Below are 20952 nucleotides of genomic sequence, written 5' to 3' on the forward strand. Positions count from 1 at the left end.
ATGGAAAAAATTAGAAAGAACTAATCAAACCACGCGAGTATTCTACTGATTGAATAGTTAGATTATCAATCCCACAGGGGAACCATTCTGCGACAAAAACGCCCATATCCATGCCAGATATCTGGCTACTCCACACGCAAATTATACTAATTCGTTAAATGCAATCTCCAAATGGCAGATTACAAAAAAAAGACAGGCTTATCTAACCTTCCAATCAAAATTACGCACAAATTTGCATCAATTTGCCGTACCAAATAATCTTACAATCTTCGCTACTGACGACTATAAATCCACTCGAAGAATAATCCAAACTTTTCAGGGAGTAGGGGCAAAGTTACGACTGGTAGGGCTACTACAAGTGCATTATCTGTGGAGAGTAGGTTCAACAGTCTTTGGCACAGGGTGTCACAGTCCCGTAATTCTTCTTCTAACATCTTATTTTCTCTCAGGGACGATATCTCAAAAGAGTATAAGACGTATTTTCTATGCCCCAGAACCTCTTTACTCTCACTCTCCTCGTGGAAAGCTTCACCTAGTCCAATAAATGATATAAGAAAGATCTACGTAGAAAAGTGGAAAATCTCACTGTTTACAGATCAAGCTTACAATATATACTGTTCAAAAATTAACCCTGACTTTGCTTGGCAGGAAGCGCGAAAAGGTACGGCTCAATGGAGTCCAACTAATCAAAAACATCAAGGAGCGAGGTTATGAGCGCCCGCTATTTAAGACGAATAGCACAAGTCCTCCTTTATAACCCCACCATTATTAAATCGTGAAACCCTAGTTTTCGGTCATCCGACGAGTTATCGCCAGGAATTTTCAAGTTAAGCTAATTAGCTAAGTTAAGTTAAACCACGAGAATTTATCATGGCTTAACTTAATAATAATTATAGATATAAATATAATAATAATTATATAATAATAACTAATATATATAAATATAATATATATAAATATAATATAATATATATTATATAAATAATAATTATAGGAGAGGCCAAAAAAAGATAGCAAGGCATTGAGTAAGCCAAGGAAGGGCGAATCACAGAGTCCCAAAGTGGGAATGAATTGAAGTTTTAAAAAATAAAAATTTAACTGATAATCAGGGCCAAGGGCATAAATAAACACATAAACATTCTCTGTGCAAAAGCAATAAAAGACAGTAGTTAGTACTTAATGGCTGAAATAGTTCCTAATTTTTGGTTTCTTGTATTAACGTAAAAACAATCAAAAATTCTTATGGCTTCACTTTGGGATTAGCAGGCATTACAACAAAGAGGAAAGGTGCATAAACGTTCTTAACCCTATAAAGGCTAGAGTATCATTAGAGCTTGTCTGATAACGATATGCACTTAAATGGGTATATTTTTTTTGTTATGACCTAAAAAAATACTAACGAAAAAGGAAACGGATGCTAGTTTTTCAAATGGGATCTACCCCTAAAAAACAAGAATGTCATAAGTGCCTTATCCAAAACAGTGCGTATTCCTTTATATTGATTAAAAAAATTAATATAAATTCATAAAAAAATAAATATATTTTAACAAAAAATTAATAAAAAATTATAAATTCGTTTCCTGAACGGTCCATGGAGGTTTCTATTCTATATTCATTTTGTTTCAATTCTTCAATAGAAAACTAGCCTACCTGACATCTTGCCAGCATGTCAAAAAACTTATCATCTGGACTTTGGACTTGAGAATTGTGGTCATTTAAGCGTCTTAAAATGGCTGTTTTTCTTGGTCCATTTAAACCAGGGAATGCCGGAGGATCTGCTCTCTGTTCTTCCATTCTTTTATTTTGCATTCCTTCAATAAAGTCTAAAAATTCTTCCTTCTCTTTATTGTTTTCTATAAAAAAAAAAACACAAAATCAGCCAAATTTTAAGGAGAATCTTCAGCGTCTCATTTCTTAAACGGAAATTAATAGTATATCTATGGTTTTCAGTAACAAAATGCATTCAATACATGTATCTGAAACTAAACATAATCATGATTGATTACAAGAATTACAAGAATATCTTTGCTTTGGGTGTGGATGAAAAGTAATAGAAAAATTACTCAGCTATGCATACGTTCCTACATTTAAGATGGAATAGAAGGAGGGGGTATGGCTCAACATAAATTTATGCAAATGCACGCAATAAAATATAAAAAAAATTATCTACTAAAGTTTACTGTTTTGCTTTCGCTATTCCATCTAATAGAAATACCTCCGTAAACCTCTAGGCCTGCCTGTGTAAACCTCTAGGCCTATTCCCATAATGGTGAAAACACTGAAGAAGCTTCAGGCACACTACCCCTGTCCCACAGAAACCCTGGAGGAGCAGTGTGTCTGAAGCCACATCCTCCAAAATCTGCTACAATATATTCAAATTTTTAGTGCAACTCCTATTTTTTCTGAAGATTTTTATTAAGATGGTTCTCATATTATAATGATCCAAAAATTCTTGTGTTATTCACGTTAAACAATTTTCTGCAACCCAACATTACTGCTAGATATACATAAAAAGGAAGACTGTATTCTAATAAGACCGTACCTAATATTACAAAAAAAATTATGTAGAACAAACGGCAAGTCCGAAAGGGACTGCCTCTCGCTGGTTTGCAGTTTAATTTTGCTCTACCTTGCCAACCCCCGTTTAAGACTCGTTAAAATTTCTGCTCGTTTAATATTTCATTTATTTACTCATCGTTATCACTATTATTTTAAGTTTAACAAGTTATGTGTCTTAGTGTCTAGTTTATTCCTCCGAATATGTGGCGTTAAAATCTTTTTGAGACAAATATAAAAAAAAATACTTGCCCTCCCCACCCCAAGTTGAGGAAACACATACAAGTATATAATTATTCACCATGAACAGTCTAAAATATTAGGAAACTGTAAAAAAAAGCCTGAACACGAAGACTTTTCAAAGAAACATAACTTTAGAAGATTAAAAGATAGAAGTGCTTGATTCACCTTACAGGGCAAACCCATAAGGTCTTCAGGTCCGTCAAATGGACTGACCTCAAAAGTTACAAAGAACACTTTGGGATTGGCTATAAAGCCAATAATTGGCAATATTAAAGATAATTAAACGTAATTTTTGACTAACCACAAGAATACCAGTTTTGTCCCTTATTACCGCCTAGTTCACATCTCTGATCATCCATACGCTTTGATTGAAAACGAGACAAGTGCTCAAAAAAGGAATCCTCCTCCGCAGCACATGACCCTTCGTCATCTTCGTTCACCGTCTATAAATAACAATAAAAATATCAATAATAGTGTTTACAAATTTATTATTTTTACAATGTTTGTATCAGGTTATTCCGAAAAGAATCAGGTTATTCCCTGAAAATACTAGCTCCACATCTATGAATGCTGAGCATTTCTAAGGGACTGGCTTGGTTCTTTCGTCTTTTCCGTTTCCAGTTGTCTTCGCTGAGAGATTCATTGCATATAAAACGAATATAATAATATAATAATAAAAGAATATAATGTATCAATATTTGGAATTTAGTCAAGGAATGGTTTTAGCTTTAGACTTAAGTCAAGACGCTTCGTTCAGACTGGGTATATATTCAAGAAGTCAATTTTCATGAATATTTATTTACTATTACTTATAATCTTTGTGACACGGCGGCAAAAGACAAGTTCTCAGGTTTCCATTGAATTAAAAATAATTATATTTATTTTATTTATTTATCACTTTTATCACACTGGAAATTTATCGGAATTTATCAGATTGGCATACTCGTGAAACATATAAGAGAACTTAATATATCAATATGGCATTTTAAAATACAAGATCCTAGTAGTTATTTTTATGAAAAATCTCTGTTGATTCTGCCCCCTCCTTCGGCTCTTAGGTGTTCTGGAACATATCGAATTCCCTTTGTTAATTGTGAAAGATCTAGATTTTCAATTAGATACCAAATACCATTTATTTCAAATAAATATAGGCTGAAAGATAGAATTCAAATTGAGTCATTTCGGCAAATATCAGTTCTAAGGAAGAAAATATTAAAATTATGTATTGACCTGTGATGGTGGAATAGAAATTTTTTTTATTATTATTTTTTTTTTTTTTATATTTGTTACCCATGTTGGGATAGCCTTCCATGCCCCACTTGTCCAGCGTTTGTTTTCTTTATGTTTGTTATGTTTTTTGGTTTTTTCTTTAACCAGGTTTTTTTCTTTCTCTCTTTTGTTATGATGAGGAAATGTTTTTGTTATGTATTTGTTTGTTGTTGGTTGATTTTTTTTGATTTTTTATTATTATTATTATTAATACCCAATTTTACGAGCTTTGCTCTCTGTTGGGGGTATATGTTTTTTTGTTATGTTGATTTATTCAAATAAAATCTTCTTCTTCTTCTTCGTTAGATTACATGCAAATTGACTAGTAGAACTTTGTATAGTTAAATAACAAGCTTTTATCGCCGATGCAACATTTAAGAATAGCCAAATATATGGTACTTCACTAATATATATATATATATATATATATATATATATATATATATATATATATATATATATATATATATATATATATATATAAATGGAGACATGCCTGTAAGTTCTTAGTGTTAAAGAAAACAATTTAGTACTTGGAAAATAAAAATCAAATCAGAAATCTTCTATAAAATATCATACCTAGGAGAGGTAATTCCCCTTCAAAGTTAAACAATTCTGGTTTCAACTAATAAGCCCCCCCCCCGGCTTCAGATCCTTTCTTGGCCCAATCACTCAATTACATTAAGTAATTGGTGGTTTACTAATGCCCTTTTGCAAAATTAGCAATGCATTTAAGTCCTATTATCCCAGCTCACATGCTCTGTACATTTCGAAGCGATCAGATATAAGGAAATGCAATTCTTATAATATTCAGACCTTTTGGCAAAAAAAAACCTGTTGAGATTCCTTCGATCCAGAAGAAATAGAATTTAACACTAATTAGGAAGAAGTCTTTTCAATCATCGAAAGTTTTTTATCTTCGAACCGTCAAAATTAAAACCCAAGATGTCTTTTGGTCGGGGCTGATTGAAAGTAGTCAAGGTTGGGTAACGGGTAAGGGCTTGCACAGAATATTTCAAGTCAAAAATAAGTGTCTTCGATATGGAACGATGAAAAATATTCAAACTCTTGGAGCACCTTTTGTTCTGGGCTTACAGAACATATTCCAATCCAAATAGCTCCATCTGGTAAGAAAAAAATATAATAAAAATATTTCAAATCAGATAAATCCTGGTTGTCCAGGTTGATCAAGATAATTCCAATAAGAACTTCTGGTCTGAGTTAATGAAACGATATCCAAGCCCATATTATTTGTAGGCATGAATATATAATGAGTCGGAGGTAATAGGCTTGAGATAGTCTGTGCAGGATTTCGACTCTTGTTGATAGAAGAGCATCGCAAAGTGCTGGAAACCCTGTTGTGACCAAGACGGGCATAGGAGCTATTACATATCCGAATCGTGTTTTTTTTTTTTTTTATTCGTATAATTTAAGTTTCAATATAAGGGCAATATTTGGAACAATGTTTTTTTAAGTGCAATTAACATGTAGTAATTGCATAGAATAAATGCTCATATTCGGAGTTTTTACAAAACTCCGAATATGTTAATGTAGTGTTTCATTTAAGTGTTTTATGATGATCGCTGATCAAAGCTTATGTTATTTTTGCCTTTCATTTATGTTATTTTACTGTGTTCATGGCCGTATATTTGGCTTTACTTCCTGAAAAGCTTTCGAAGGCGGTATATTTGTCTAAGTACTAATGTGGAACATATTAGGAAGTGTAATGGACCCCTGTTTTTCGCGTTTTTTTTATGTTAGAAATGACGATGGGCTAATTAAAAAAATTATCTGCTCAAAGTAAAGAACGAAGTTGAAACATAAAACAGGCGACAGTTTTACAGGTTACATGATTATTTATTTTCCTAATTATTGGGGGGGGGGGGCAACTGACACCCCTCCCTTGCCCCCCTCAACGACGCAACTGCTGGAGCCTCAGTTTTTTTTAAATATATCTCTGCTTTTAAAATTTTAGATCCATTTAAAATTTTGGCCTGAGTTGTTAGACTCTATATTGTAATTAAAGCATTTTTACACCCTTTTGGTCCAATTATTGCATCAGAGCCAGTTCTATAGTCAAGCTAAACGTGAATCTTTTAGGCTTTACTCCTTTTCGTCACCCCAACGATTGGGATAATATATTCCTCCACCCATTTTTGCTAATGTATAATTTAAAAATTCATCTTTGTTGCGTCCTTTAATGATCAAGAAAAAAGAATTAGAAAAACATTAAGATTTTTAAATGTCAGAGATGTAAATTTAAGCCAGAGGGTGACAGGTCACCATGTGGCTTAAACCCCATTTACCCACGTAGAAAATTTCAGTAAATTTTGCAGCTGCATCCTCCTGGCCCCTGTTAACATATAATTATTTATATGAACTAATTTAAATAATTATAATCTGAATTATCGTGATTGACATTTTGAAGTTTAGGGCAATTGTTCATAATAATTTTACCCTTAAACCTCAAGACCTTCACGTAACAAATCTTTCAAGTTTTAAACCCCACAACAGCAGCATCTGTGGGACTATTACATCTCTATCTACATAAGAAAAACAGCAATATAACTTAAAAGAGACAGTTAACCAAGGTCTTATAAAGCTTTTTATATAACATTAGGGTTCACTGAAACTGACACTAGGGCACTTTTGATGCCTTACACCCCATTCAGCACCTCCAAACCCTTATTTGAGTACAGAATTTAAGAGAGAAACGGGCATTGAAAGACCAACTTTGGCGATGTTTTCCCGTAACAAAAAAGAATTCCCATCGAAAAAGGTATTTCAATTTTATTAGTCTACTGTGGCGCACATTGCTCCTAATTTCTGAAGATTCAAATAACCTTGCCTTTTAAAAATCTGATGGGTAACAAATTTTCATAATTTTTTTTTTGTAACGACTGAGTTTTGTTTATTCCCGCGGGAAACTTTAAGCCATTAAAAAGAACAAAAGGTTTTGGGGTCAAATGATTTTGTTTCAATAGTGATGTATCTATGTTGTTTTCATCACTCAATTACTTCCTTAATTTTTCTTAGTTTAGCAGTACTACAGCTCGGATAGTTGAATTTTTTTTTACTTTGGTTGGGATATCTTACATCTTCCATTTGGCAAAGCCAAGACTTCGTAAGCCTTTGCTATGTGGGCGGAATTTCTCTCTCCGCTGAAAATTCACCCTTTTGTAACATAATATAATCAAGATATTTCAGTTTCTTTATGTTTTCTATTGGCGCGGAGCCTGGCTAGGATCAGATCGGTTGAGACCCATTACTTTATTTTTATGGTCAATAATGACAAGTCAAATGGTCTTAGAGACCTCAAAGACATTGTCAATTTTGTCTTTTAGGCCATGGTTTAGCTGATTCCAGTACAACAATGACGTCAGCAAAACCAAAATCCGTCAGAGATAGCAGGTAAAATAAATTTGTCCGAAGAAGATTCAGCTACGATTACTCAGTATATTACTCATAATTCAATCCATCACGCAGCTGAATTAAGGTAAAACTTAAGGTGTCATTTGCTTCCCAGACACAAGTCTTGGTATCTTTTCATGCATTTCGTAATGTCTCACCGAGTGCTTGTGGCACACCGTCTTAAGCCATGATTTTCTTCATAGCTCCTCCATAGTGAGACAGTCAAGGGCAGCTATGAAGTCGATGAAAAGAGGTATTGAAAATCTGCTGTACTGCCGAGGCAAATCATCAATATCTGTTCTGGGACAGCTTCTTCCTCGTCTGAAGCCTGCGTGCTCTGGAGGCGTTAACTCACCTCGTTTTTTTATCTATTTTTGAATTCAGTACAATGACGCATAAGGTTTCACTAATGATAAGAAAATACTACAAAATCGAACAGCGATTGAAAAAGTGATCGTGAACTTAATAATGAAATTTGCCGACTGGATTGATATTTTATAATCGAGTCTTTTAACAATCAAGACTGTAAATGATTCGAAGGGGGTTCTACCATTTCGAACAACCGTCACAAGCAACAAACGTCATAACATCCAACCGTCAGAACCACCAACCGTCACAACATCCAAAAACAATTTATAAGTTTATATAATAGTAATAAGTATACAATAGTTTAGAAACAAATTTCGGCTATATATTTGCATATCAAGGGGGGGGAGGTAAAGCACAGCATATATTAAATACGTAACCTACCCTAGGTACCTTTTCCCCCCTAATCCCCAAAAAACTAGTTTTAAAATTTCGGACGTTGTGACGGTTGGTGGTTTTGACGGATTTTTTTGTCGATGTTATGACGGATTTTGTGGATGTTATGACGTTGGATGTCCTGACGGTTGGATGTTATGACGCCTTCCCGATTCGAAGATATCCATATTTCCAAATTATTTGAAAAAAACTACGTTTTCTAAAGAGTTAAAGAGGCTGAGTTACAAGGTCGAACCTTAAAACGTACAGGGATTAGGAGGTACAGTTGGGGGGCTGCCGCCCCCAAAACCCCCCCGCTTTCGCAGCCTTTTAATAAAAAAAAATTTTTAAACTGAAAGTAAGGAGCGACATTAAAACTTAAAACGAATAGAAATTATTCCGTATATGAAAGGGGCTGTGCCCTCCTCAACGCCTCGCTCTTTACGCTAAAGTTTTTATTGTTTAAAAAAAGAGTTGTGAGAAAGTCAAACTTTAGCGTAAAGAGCGAGGCGTTGAGGAGGGCACAGCCCCTTTCATATACGGAATAATTTCTGTTCGTTTTAAATTTTAATGTCGCTCCTTACTTTCAGTTTAAAATTTTTTTTTTTTATTTAAAGGCTAAGAAAGCTTGGAACCTGGGCGGCGGCAAGTGACAAACGGTGCGGTCTAAATTCTTTATGGTTTAATGTTCGGCCGTGTCAGTAAGCCGCGTTAAATCGTTAGTAAACGCAGTTTTTTTCAAAAAATCTATTCAAGTGTTTGTACAGTTTATTACTTATTATTGCTTGACTAACTGTTAGATGATTTTACAGCTTGCGGGCTTGCGGGCTCTTATAGGAAAACGAGCCCGCGTTTTCGCGGGCTCTTATAGGAAAACGATAAGAGCCCGCTTATAGCGGGCTCTTATAGGAAAACGAGGTTTTTCGTAAATGTAACTTCGGGGGATAATTTTTTCGGTCTGAAAATATCAAAAGGCCCTAACAGGTCGAATTCTGCTTCGAATGAGTCCTCATTTACCCGGATCAGTTGCCAACTGTGGCCTGTAGGCGTGGCTAAGAAAAAAAAATTTTGAACTTTAAGTGGCTATATTTGGTTTTTGGAAAACAGGGAAGGAGTGATCGGATTGAGCTGAAATTTCAAGAATAAGCTCCCGGGCCCTAGGAAAGCTTAACCTCTAAAGTTCAACCCAATCGGACAACGTTAAAGGGGGGCTGTGGTCGGAGGGTCGAAACTTCCGGACCACTTTACCCATGAAGATAAAGTCGGAGGGGGGTGAAATTTTGCACGTTTCTTAGTTTGAGCTTGGGCTACAAAATGCGATTACCGCTGTCTCTCTGCGACCGCTAGGACCAGAAATCGCTTAACATTGTGGTGGGTCGCCTCTTTATAGAGGCACAAGTGTGCCTCCTTGACTTGAGACTTTGCACAAAAATATACCTACACTTTCATTTAAGGGAGAACGAGTTATTTCGTGCGACAACAAAGAGGGGTCTACATTTTCAGTGCTCTGCGGTTTCTTTCTTCTTGCTTGAGAAGTCTTTGCATCAGGTGTCATCTAATGGGCAAAGAAACGAAATTAATAAAAAAAATAAAAATAGAATCCAATTATTAAGAGGCGAAACAAATCAAATAGATGTCACAAATTATGAGAAACAAAATACAGAAATTAGACATTAATGATTCCACTTTTGCTTTTGACATTTGCCTGGATACATTTTAGCAAGGCATTCAACAAACTAACTTCTACGGAGGATATTTAGAATATAAATTGGGCTTAATCAATTTTGACCATGCGAGCCAAAAATACCGATAAAACTTATAATTCATTCCATTCAAATGCGAGAAAATATTCTCATCTATGCTCGGATTATATATATCATTCTTCTGTGCAAACGCTTTAATTTATCATTCCACAACGGAATGAAGAGTAATTTGAATACGACTAAGATATGTTATGTTTTTAAATTTGTGTTTTATGTTTTATTCGCAAATATCAATCTAAACTAGCATATAATATGATTAAAAAAAATAAAAGTAAAATATTGCATTGCTCAAAAAACTATTTTCTAAATAAGACATCATTGTAAGTAAGACATAGGAAACAACACACCTGAAAGGCCTGATTTCCAAAGTTGCCTATGAACAAAAAAGACATTTGTACATGCCGATTTTTTTCATTATAAAGCAAAAATTAATAATAGGGCTTTTTCAACATATCGGAATAAGGTCTTCCAAATTTTATATATGGAAGAGAAAAAATTGAAGGCTGTTTCCCAAGTAGTTCGTTTCGTCTAAAATACAAAATTTTAAACTGTCTTGATTTAATTGAAGGGTTGGGTTATTGATGTTTAGAATGTTAGAAGGGTTTAGAAGGGTTTGGGTTATTGGTTGGGTTTAGAATGTTACTACAGGACCTATTTTAGTGGCATTTATTTTTCCAAAAATAAAAAATGAAAATGGTTTCGGTAAAGATTCGAAACATACGAACAGACAATTGTCAATGTAATGCTTTTTCATATAAAAAAAGATACTTTATTTGAATCATAGCGTATTGAGAGGTGGGGGCCCACTAGCTGCCAGGATTGATAAGTGGAAGAACAACACTTAAACATTTGCAAGAAAATCGCCAAGAACTCCCATTCCAAACCTAAACCTGGTCAAGGAATAACCAATCGCGGTATAAGGAAAGAACTAAATTTTATTTACAAGATTGTAACGAAGGCCACAACTAAAAAGTAACTTCAATAGAAGCTTAATACGAACTTAACTTAACACCCCAAAATGAAAACAAGGTCAAGTCACCTCTTTTCGCTGACCAGGAGGTGCTGACCAATCAGAGCGATGAGGGATAAAACTCAATTTGGCAGTATCCAGAAAACAAAACCAATGAAAAAAAGATTAAGTCATCTAGTATGGAGACTAGTATACAGAAATATAAAAGCTATAAGTCAACGTTTTTTTTTTCGTCAGCTTCAAGGTTGAAAAACCACCTCATTTAAAGCGCGGCTGAAAGCAATTTATAAGAGAAAAGTCAATTTATTACATTAATAATTTTTTGTTTCAGTTATAAAATTTTCAGAACAAAGCAGATATTCGGAAAAGAATTAAACAGCTACTATTGTCTTCCAAAACCATTAAAGGTACAACAATTTAAATTTGTTCGAATATAAAGACACAGCATATCTAAGATCTGAAATTGGTTTCAGCTTTATCATAGGAGCTAACAAGTCTTGTGGCATAAATGATACAGGACAATTTTCTCTTTATGAGATTTATGTCTTATTCTGGCCCTAAAGAAGAACTTTTAGGATTATTACCGTCAGAACCGTGAGAAAATATCGCGAGTGCTGTAATTGAGTATATGGATAAGAATCATATTCCCATCAATAAAATTGTGTTCATTTCAACAGATGGGGCCAAAAGTAAGATCGGCACAAGAAAAGGGGTTTGTTGCTATTTTGAAACAATAATTAATCACGAGATACTTATTTACCATTGTATCATTCATCAAGAAGTGCTTGGTGCACTAACATTTCCAGAAGGAATTTGAAAATTTATTGAATTAATCATTACCATGACAAACTCCAATTTAATGATGTAAAATTAGCATAATGAATGACATACTAATTTAAACAGCATGTTGGTCAGCGGTCGTTGTCGCATTCCTACCGGTTAAAATATAAAAAACAAGAATAAAACTAAACCTCCAAAATCTCAAACTTTACAGTTTTTCTCTTCTTCTCTCGATGACCAACATCCGCAATTCCGAGATACAGATCAGTTTGGCTAAATTTCCATTCCCAAAGAAGAATCTCTAGTATTGAACCATTAGATAACGGGCCACATAAATCATTGCAAAAAGGTTTACATTTTCACAAAGAGAATCCGCCAAGTACGCGGAAAATATTCGTGACAAAATAGAGAAGATACCGACAGAGAGTGTGGATGGGGAAGACGTCAAGAAGAACTGGCACCTGTAGCTCCTTAGCCTCTATCAGTGTAAAAAAAAATCCATATCCGAATCGAAACAGGACTTGCCTCTTTGCATAGTTTAAAGTTATTAATTGCAAAAGTTAAAAAGTTTCTCAGGAATGTCCGGGGTATATGGGTAGGTGGTCAAAATTTTAAGTAAACATAAAGTAACTTTTTCAGTAATGGTCCCAGCCCATGGGACAGTCACGTAGGGAATAAATGTCGATACCAACACAGGATAAGAATGGTCTATTGGGCAATTTGGTAGAGGTTGGGAGAATATGTAATAACTGGTAATGGGACAGTATCCCAGCGGGGACCATATTTGGCAAAAACCTATGCATTAATAATGTTGAATGGACTGAGTGTCATATCTAACCAACAGAAAGGAATCTCCCCCTCCCCCCTTATAGTGGAATTTACCTGTGAAAGTCGATATGGCAGGCTTCCAATATCCTCCCAGACTCACTCAATCCAACCTTATCTTCAAAGCCACAAAAACACTACATCTTCAATACCCTGTATGCACCTTCCCGTTCCATCTCCCGATTATTTAAATTTTCCAATAGGAGGGGCGAAGGCCTCCTCCTCCCACTTAAGCTTTTCTACCCTCCGCAATTGCGAGCTGAAAAAAACAATTCCTCTGAAATACTACTGTCCTCTAGCACAGACTGAATTTTCAAATTACGAGATTTGTTCAAAAAGTATCTAACCTTTAGTAATTAAAAATAATTTTTAATCTGATACTACATTTTAATACTAATCTCCTTTAAAATAGTCCCCTTGGGCTGTTACACTTTTTTTTTCTCAGCAGTTCTGCCACTGTTAGAAGAAGTACTGGGACTCCCCTTTTGAGATGGTGCGCAGCTGGTCCATCAATTTATGCCTGATGTTTTCTATGAACTGAAAGCTGGTCCCTTTCACTGGCAGTTCTACCTTGGGAAAGAAGTCAGAAGTAACAAGGAGCCATGTCGGAAGAGTAGAGAGCCTGACGAAGCACAAGTGGTTGTGTTTGGCTAAGAAACTTTGTCTCAAATTGCTAGAATAGGTGGGTACATTGCCGCGGTGGAGCTGCCAGTTGTCAGCTGCCACAGTTCCGGTTATTTGCGTCTTATAGCTTCACAAAGGTGACGCAAAACCTCTTGGCAGTAATCGTTGGTGATGGCTATGCTGTGTGGAGCATATGTGATGAACCACGTCACTGGAATCAAAGAAAATATTCAGCATGACTTTTAAATTGTTCTGTACCTGGAATGCTTTTTTTTAGCCTTGGGGAAGATTGATACTTACATTGTGATGACTGCAACTTGGTTTCAGGGTTTTAACTATAAACACAGCTCTCATCATCAGTCATAACTGTTCATAGTCCCTAAAATTTCCTGTGTGATCTCCAAACGGAGTTGCTTCTGCCTGGTGGTTAGCAGCTTTGGCAAAAACATCAATGAGATTCTTCTTAGGCTTAAATCTGCAGTCATAATAGAATTAATAGACCCAATGCTGATGGCCACCTCGTTTGTTGTCTTTCCGTAATCTGACGATCCTGCATCACCAGGGTCCTCACCTAATTAGTAACAATCTCATTTCTGAACGCTGAGGGCCTATCAAAATATACTTCGTTGTCCGCCATCTTTGAGAAAATGGTACCACTTCCTTATCTGTGCGGTAGCAATTGCTTTGTCCCAAAAGGTCTGTTGGATCTTGCGGATTGTTTCCAATTGGGAATCACCAGGCTTTACAGAAAATTTAATGCTGTACCTTTGTTCTGTTTTTCTATCATTTCATGAAAAACAAAATCCAACGGCACTTATTTAGATTCTTCACTCATACGTAGTCTACTGGCGAGAGACAGCTTCTACAGGCAGGGAGAAATTCAAGCATGTTCATGGGAACTGCCGACATCCGTGCATAAAATCCTTCCTCTTTAGCTTCATTTGTAAAGGCACAAAAATTACGGTCGGCAACCCTTTGAACTTACCTCGTGTGGGTCCTTTTTGTATTTATTATTTTCTTCCTTTTTATATTTAGCTTTATATATCTTGCATTTCTAAATTTCTATATTGAATAAAAAAAAATACCTCTAGGCATTACCTAAAAAAACAGTAAACAATATCTCAAATCTGATAAATGTCTGATATTTAACGATATTTCAAGTCAGATGCGAAACTAAAATACATAAAATTTATAAATATAGAAAAAATAACAAGCAGATTCAATGACACATTTAAGAAGCTGTGGAATATAAACCGTATAAAAAATATTCAAACAGGTGAGAATATTCAAATAGTCTACTACCGGAATCACAAAAAAGGTTCTTTGAAATTTTGGAAGACCCTCTCTCCTCACATACAAAAAAATAAATAAAACGGTTTACCTTTATCAAATCCATGCATTCCATGCTGACTCTCTTATTGAAAACATGATCAGCGCGAATACCATTCTTATCATTTGTGCCACTTTCGTTAGAGAGACACATAGAAGTCGATGATGGGCAGTTGATCGCTTGCTTCAAATCATTTAGATTCATTTGGGCTGTCGTCTGTCCCACTTGGTCACCGATCTTAACAAAAAATAAAGAAAGTAATAAGCCTCTTTTAAGTCTGTTTCATAATACGTCCTAGCCTAAGTCAAGATTTCTGTTTCATGTAAGTGGACAAACTTGGACCTGAAACACAGTAAGCACTTCATATTTAACGTTAGAATTACATATTCCGAATAACATTCAGAGTCTAGAAGGCGTAATGGCGGAAGTGCATTTCATTGGTTTGATCCTAAAATACAGCACAAAAAAAACATCCGGAAATTGTCTAGAGCCCAACTCCCCTTGTCTGGGGAATCTGGCAGAAGAAAAATCTAAATAACAGAATATATTCTATTTAAAGATACTTATTTTCTCTTTGAGAAATTTAACAGCGTTTAGATACATACATATTAGTCGTGAAAAACGTCCAACCGTAAGAATTTCGTTGTGTTCAGGTAACCTCAGGCCCAAAGACTGATTTGTTCGGCTTTTAAAGGGAATACAAAAAAAGAAGAAAATTCTAAATTATGACAAAATCAAAATCTAGAAGCATACCACACTTCAGCAGGTACTCTGACCAGAGTAAATGTCACTCAAGATTTCCAATTTTCAAATCAAAATAAACTGGCAACTAGGCAACACACTTCACGCCATTAAAAAAAGACAATCAGAAACAGTGAAATTGAGGACTGAAGGACTTTAATTAGCTGGTGTTCATCCTACTCAAGCATACTAGGCTTATATAGTTCTGAAATATGATTTTCTAATTTCCCTCCTCCCCAGTTGTTTAGGGAATTTGCAGTTCACTTGAAGGATAGCGTACAATGGCCAGAGAATTTTTTAAATTAGTGCACTATGGGTAATTATCAATTTTAAGACAATATCTGGGTCAATCAGGGAGGTAATCTAAGGCTACTTCTCTAGGTTTAATTTCCGCTCGGATTCACTTATCTATCCTCCACTCTTCTCCCATCACTTCCAAATATCCAAATAGCATATTTAGCTGACTTTTCCTCTCCGTTAGGCTCTTAAGAGTGACGCATACCTTCTGTCGAAATAATTTTCTGGTGCTTCAATAACAAAAAAGCTTCACAAAACTTATTATAATTGTATATAAAGATTATTTTCTGTCGCAATGTGTAGCATGTAATGCGAAGCAATTAAAAATCTCGAGACTTACTTCACAGCTATCAAGCGGGTTGACATGCCAATTTTCGGGCACCGTATATAAAATATAGCACTGTTTTCAAGGAGAAATTTACAAGTTAACATATATACAATTATGGCCCATTTAATAAGACACATTAACACCTAGATTTACTGTACGCCAGACCTGGTCATGATATGATGGGTTAGTTATGCATATTTGAAACAATAACTCTTAAATCCGTACAAAGTATCCTTTCCTCATACAGCTAGAAATCGACCAGAAAAACCGCAAGGCCAAGGCTACAAAAAAAAAAAAAAAAAAAGAAAAAAAAAAAAAAAAAAAAGAGCAATATACAAAAAATAAATAAATAAAGGAGTGAATTAAACAACTAAAAAAACAATCAAAACAAGAAAAATCCCTATCCAAAAATATGAATATAAACAAAATCATCATATAACACTTTCCCAATACGTCATACCCACATGAAAAATCCACGCCAACGATCTTTCCACCCGGTGCTGTTCCCCCTCATTTGTTCCAAAAACAAACTTTCTCAAATCCCTTAGCCTGACACACTTCCCACAAAAATGCAACATACTTATATATATATATATATATATATATATATATATATATATATATATATATATATATATATATATATATATATATATATATATATATATATATATATATATATATATATATATATACATTACAAAATTGCTTTTTCTGATTATTAACCTTAAAAAAAAAACCGTAGAAAACAATAATAATATAAAACTTGAAGAAATATTTTTCAACCCAGTGCCCTTTTGTTTTGTTTTTTCACAATTTATTACATATTTATAAATAAACTGTTCATTTTTAGTTTCAATGCTGAATTACGATTAAAGGCTAAGCGTAATTAAATGTCTAAAATACCAACAAAACAAAATCCAAGGAAAGTACCTCTTTTGATATCTCCAAATGTCGTTCGGCGTATTTCAATGCAGTATAGTGATCTCCCAGCGCAGTGTGAGCGTTTCCAAGACTCCAACAGGCCCGACCTACGAGAATTTTTGGCTAATATTATCTTGGAAAGATAGGATTATGTGCAGAGTAGTTCAGTGATTTACTCTCAAATAACTCTAGAAAGATATAACTGTAGTCCTAAGAACTATATGACAATGAATAACCCCTCCAACGAGAAACTGAAAAGACACAGAGCATAGTAACCTAATCAGACAGGTGAAAAGTATTGACTAATATAACACAAATGGTAAGACTAAACAATGGTCGAATTCGTTGACATAAATATTGTTACAAAAATTTTACTGTTAATTAATTTTTTTACATCGACTAAATGCCAAGGTGTCAACCTCTGAAAGTGACCCAAAGTTAGACTTCAACAGTTAAGAATTTGTGCTTATGTCCGAAGTCTGCAGTTTAACCCCAGGGAAGCTGATCCATTGCATTTATGTGCCTGGAATTGCCACCTTACTACTGGTTATGAGGATGTGTTGCAATTTCTCTCTGATTCTCAAGGGAAAATTAGTTTTATTGGTATATATGAAAGTTTTTTGAGTCAAGAACACTTTTGAGTCTCGTTGTATTCTTTTCCAGATCATAATTTAGAGACTAAAAACTGCACATCACTTTATGGAGGGGGAATTGCGAACTTGATTTCAAAGCAGTCGTCATACCAAGTAAGAAATGATATTGATGATTGGATAGAGGGTAAGTTTGAAAGGTTTAGTCTGGAATTAGATTAAGGAATTAGGAGACTTTTGATTAGTGTTGTGTATAGGCCAACGATTTGATCGCAGGATGGGGATCGTACAACCCATATATGATAAGACTTGCCCAGTGAAATGTTTGAAACCCTATAAGAATAAGCCCAGGAAGCCCTGGATAACTACGGAAATTCTTGAAGCGTCAGATTTAAGAAATCAATTGTGTGTGGATTATTTAAATACTGAGTGTGCCGAAAAACTGGAAGAATTCAAAATAATATGCAATAAAGTGAACTCGATAAGAAGAAAAGCTAAAAAAGAAAACTTTTCGAATAAATTGAATTTAAATAAGGATAATACTGAAGGAACTTGGAAGGTTATTAATGATCTATTAGGAAACAACAAAGAAGCTCTACCCAATTCCTTACTGATTTAAGGAGAAACTGTTAATGATGAAACGATTATTACTAATAGACTTGCTGAGTTTCTATCAAGTATTGGCCAAAATGTAGAGGCTGAATGGCTGATTAATTCTAAAGACGGCTTTCTGGGGTATGAATTTGTGAATGATAGAGGAACTGGAAGTGAAATTGAATTTCAACCGTATACTGCAGACCAAATTCTGAAGGTTGTAAAAACAATCAAATCTAATTTAGCAGGGAGAGATGGCATTAATCTTAAGACTATTAAATCAGTGATGTTATTTACAATCATGCCTCGTCCACATAACCAATCTTTCCCTCCAAACCGGCATATTTCCTCATGCACTTAAAAGGTAAAAGTTATCCCCCTCACAAAGGTGGTTCTATGCTAGATATTGAAAATTATAGACCCATATCGATCCTACCCCTGTTTTCAAAATTATTTGAAATAAATTGCGCATAAAAGGCTTTATGATTACCTTACAAAAACGGGGATGTTAAGTGAAACCAAGTTCAGCTTTAGGAAAGGTACCCGTCGTCGGACGACGTACATTCCCTCTGTGATACTGTGAATAAATGTTTTGAATGTGGTGAAATTCCTTTGACTATTTTTATTGATTTTAGAAAAGCGTTCGATACAGCGGATTTTAAAATATTACTCAAACGTCTTCATTCCCTTGGAGTTCGTGGTAACTATCTGAAGTGGTTTGATGGTTTTTGATTGGTAAATCTTTTCAAGTTGCATGAAATGAAATTTTTTCCTCTCCTTTTCAAATGAAGTGTGGTGTACCCCAGGGGTCTGTCTTGTGACCACTTCTGTACCTTTTGTACGTTGATTCAATGCGTTTCTACTTACCTGAGTGTTTTATTACAACTTTTACGGATGATACTGCTTTAATTGTTTCCAGTCGATCCATTGATGATTTGTTGTTGGAAGCAAATAGGGTTTGAAAGCTTTTTTGTTTTTTCGCATTTACAAGTTTGAGCCTTTTGTTGATGGAGAGATATTTTTTAATGGCAGGGCTTTGTCACATGTGCATGAAGTACTTTATTTGGGCTTCCAGCTTGATTATAGTTTATCCTGGAGGCCCCATAGTAATCTTGTTGCAGCTAAAGTTGCTACAGGTCTGGGAATTTTGCGCCGATTAAAGCAAGTTTTACCATTATCAGGTCGTCTATTACTGCACCATACTATTGTTTCGCCTTATATTTCTTATGGTTGTGTTCTTTGGTCGAGTAATTTCTATGCAAATTTTAAGAGTGCAGATTCTTCAAAATAAAACTGTAAGTCTTCTTGGTAATTATGTAGAAAATGTGAACGATACCACGTCGTGTTTTTGCGTGTGTAAATGATTTTTGTTATTGATTGAGAATTAGAGGATTGCAGCCGTCCATCATCAGGTTTTTCGAACCTTTCCCGGACGGTCGTGTGTATATATAGTTTATTTTGTAATTATTAGTAAATAAAATGAATTTCAAAAAAATATCCCAATAAGAATCTTTTTTCAACAAAAATGACGACAGCTTCCATAAAGTCGGTCTCGAAATAAGTTAATTCTTCTTAATAACAACATTATTTATATTTCCTGACACCCAGCTAATGTCGGAGGTGCCATAGGCTCACTTTGTGCCGCAAATAAGAAAAATTAAAATAATATCAACTTTCAATTTAAACACGGTTTCTACCTTTCCACCAAAACGTAGCAGCAGAAGGTGTAACTTTTCCATCATTCTACTCAAAAGTTGACATTAGGAACACTTTAAAGACAAATAATAAAAACTAAAAATGCTTTGACGTCTTTAGACAAAATGCAGCATGTCTGCCTTTCTGCACTTACATTGGAGGTGGGAGTAGCTAGGGGGATGTTGGAGGACTGAAGGGCCTATTTTAGTCCTAGATTTATACAAATAAGAAATTCTTGCAAAGCTTTGGTTCAAATTGATAGCAAAATGCGCGCCGTAGGGTTTAAAAGTTGACAGGGGTAATGGAGGAAACTATAGCCTAATCCAATTCTCAAATCATTAAGATTGAACACCCTTATGTGATTCCAGTTTAAACGACAAGCAACATTATCTTTCTGATAGAAACTTGGCGATGGAGTGACACAAGAATGTTGGACAGGCTATAGGTCAACTGAAACTTTTATTAGTTGATAGTGATAAGTTCGTGACAAGTTGACAGTACATGGACTACTTTGCCCTACTTTGGGCAATAGGATCTATCCTGTGGCATCACAAGAAACGTAGGTACGGTATTTCTCATCACTGTCAGAGAGTACTCGGTCATCTGCTTCAACTGTATCGTCTTCGCCATCGCTGCCAATTGCTTGTGCATCCTAATTTTCCTTTTCTTCCTCTAAAAGTTGGGTGATTTCTTTTTCAGAAAGCCGTCGCCCGCTCATTACTGAAAAAATAGTGAACAGACCACCGCAATAATACCAAAAGCGGGTGAAATATATGCCGTAATTGCTCAAAAATATGACTTTACAGTGGTACAGCCTCGTAGCATTAACTACATAAAGCAAATAAAAGCAGAGCCCGGTTCGCAATTAAGCCTCAAATATTGAGAAATCGACTTACTGGCTGAAAGCACAAAAAGTTGTGCAAATAGTAGAGATGGGTTAAATTTACCCACTGACCTTCTGTACCTTCGTGTCCGTTGATGTATGATTCAGAAACAATTGACCGACTAGCTCCCTTATGGTTAAAGATGGAATACAAGAAATCCCACCCCTTTTCGGTAACCCTCAGGGTTAGAAAAAAGACAGATTTAATTTCGCAAGGGTAAATTTTACCCACCGTTAGCATTCTACGGTTAAGATATTCAAACGCATGCGCTGAGAATACCTAAATTTGGCTTTATAAATAATGACTAAAGAAATGAAAGTAAAGATGACAAAAGCAGCTTTTACGAAATGAAAAAGAGCAATATCAAGCCGAGGAACGTTTTGGAAA

The 20952-nt window shown here is 35.0% G+C and overlaps 1 protein-coding gene across 2 annotated transcripts in view; it reads right to left on the bottom strand.

Annotated features, from left to right (window-relative positions):
• The window catches only part of pins (G-protein-signaling modulator pins), a 67175-nt gene that overhangs the window by 5960 nt on the left and 40263 nt on the right, over nt 1-20952 (bottom strand). The window contains exons 8-12 of one of the 2 annotated variants that reach the window (XM_089096758.1): nt 16812-16909; nt 14564-14749; nt 9662-9775; nt 3101-3242; nt 1651-1853 (exon numbers count right to left, since the gene is read on the bottom strand). In XM_089096758.1, coding sequence (XP_088952884.1) covers nt 1651-1853; nt 3101-3242; nt 9662-9775; nt 14564-14749; nt 16812-16909 — 743 coding nt within the window. The remainder of the gene's footprint in view (nt 1-1650; nt 1854-3100; nt 3243-9661; nt 9776-14563; nt 14750-16811; nt 16910-20952) is intronic. The other variant, XM_089096768.1, reaches the window with a different exon arrangement.

Source organism: Artemia sp. Qi Xiang Cuo, chromosome 1, assembly GCF_049724085.1.
Source record: "Artemia sp. Qi Xiang Cuo chromosome 1, ASM4972408v1, whole genome shotgun sequence".
Lineage (NCBI taxonomy): Eukaryota > Metazoa > Arthropoda > Branchiopoda > Anostraca > Artemiidae > Artemia > Artemia sp. Qi Xiang Cuo.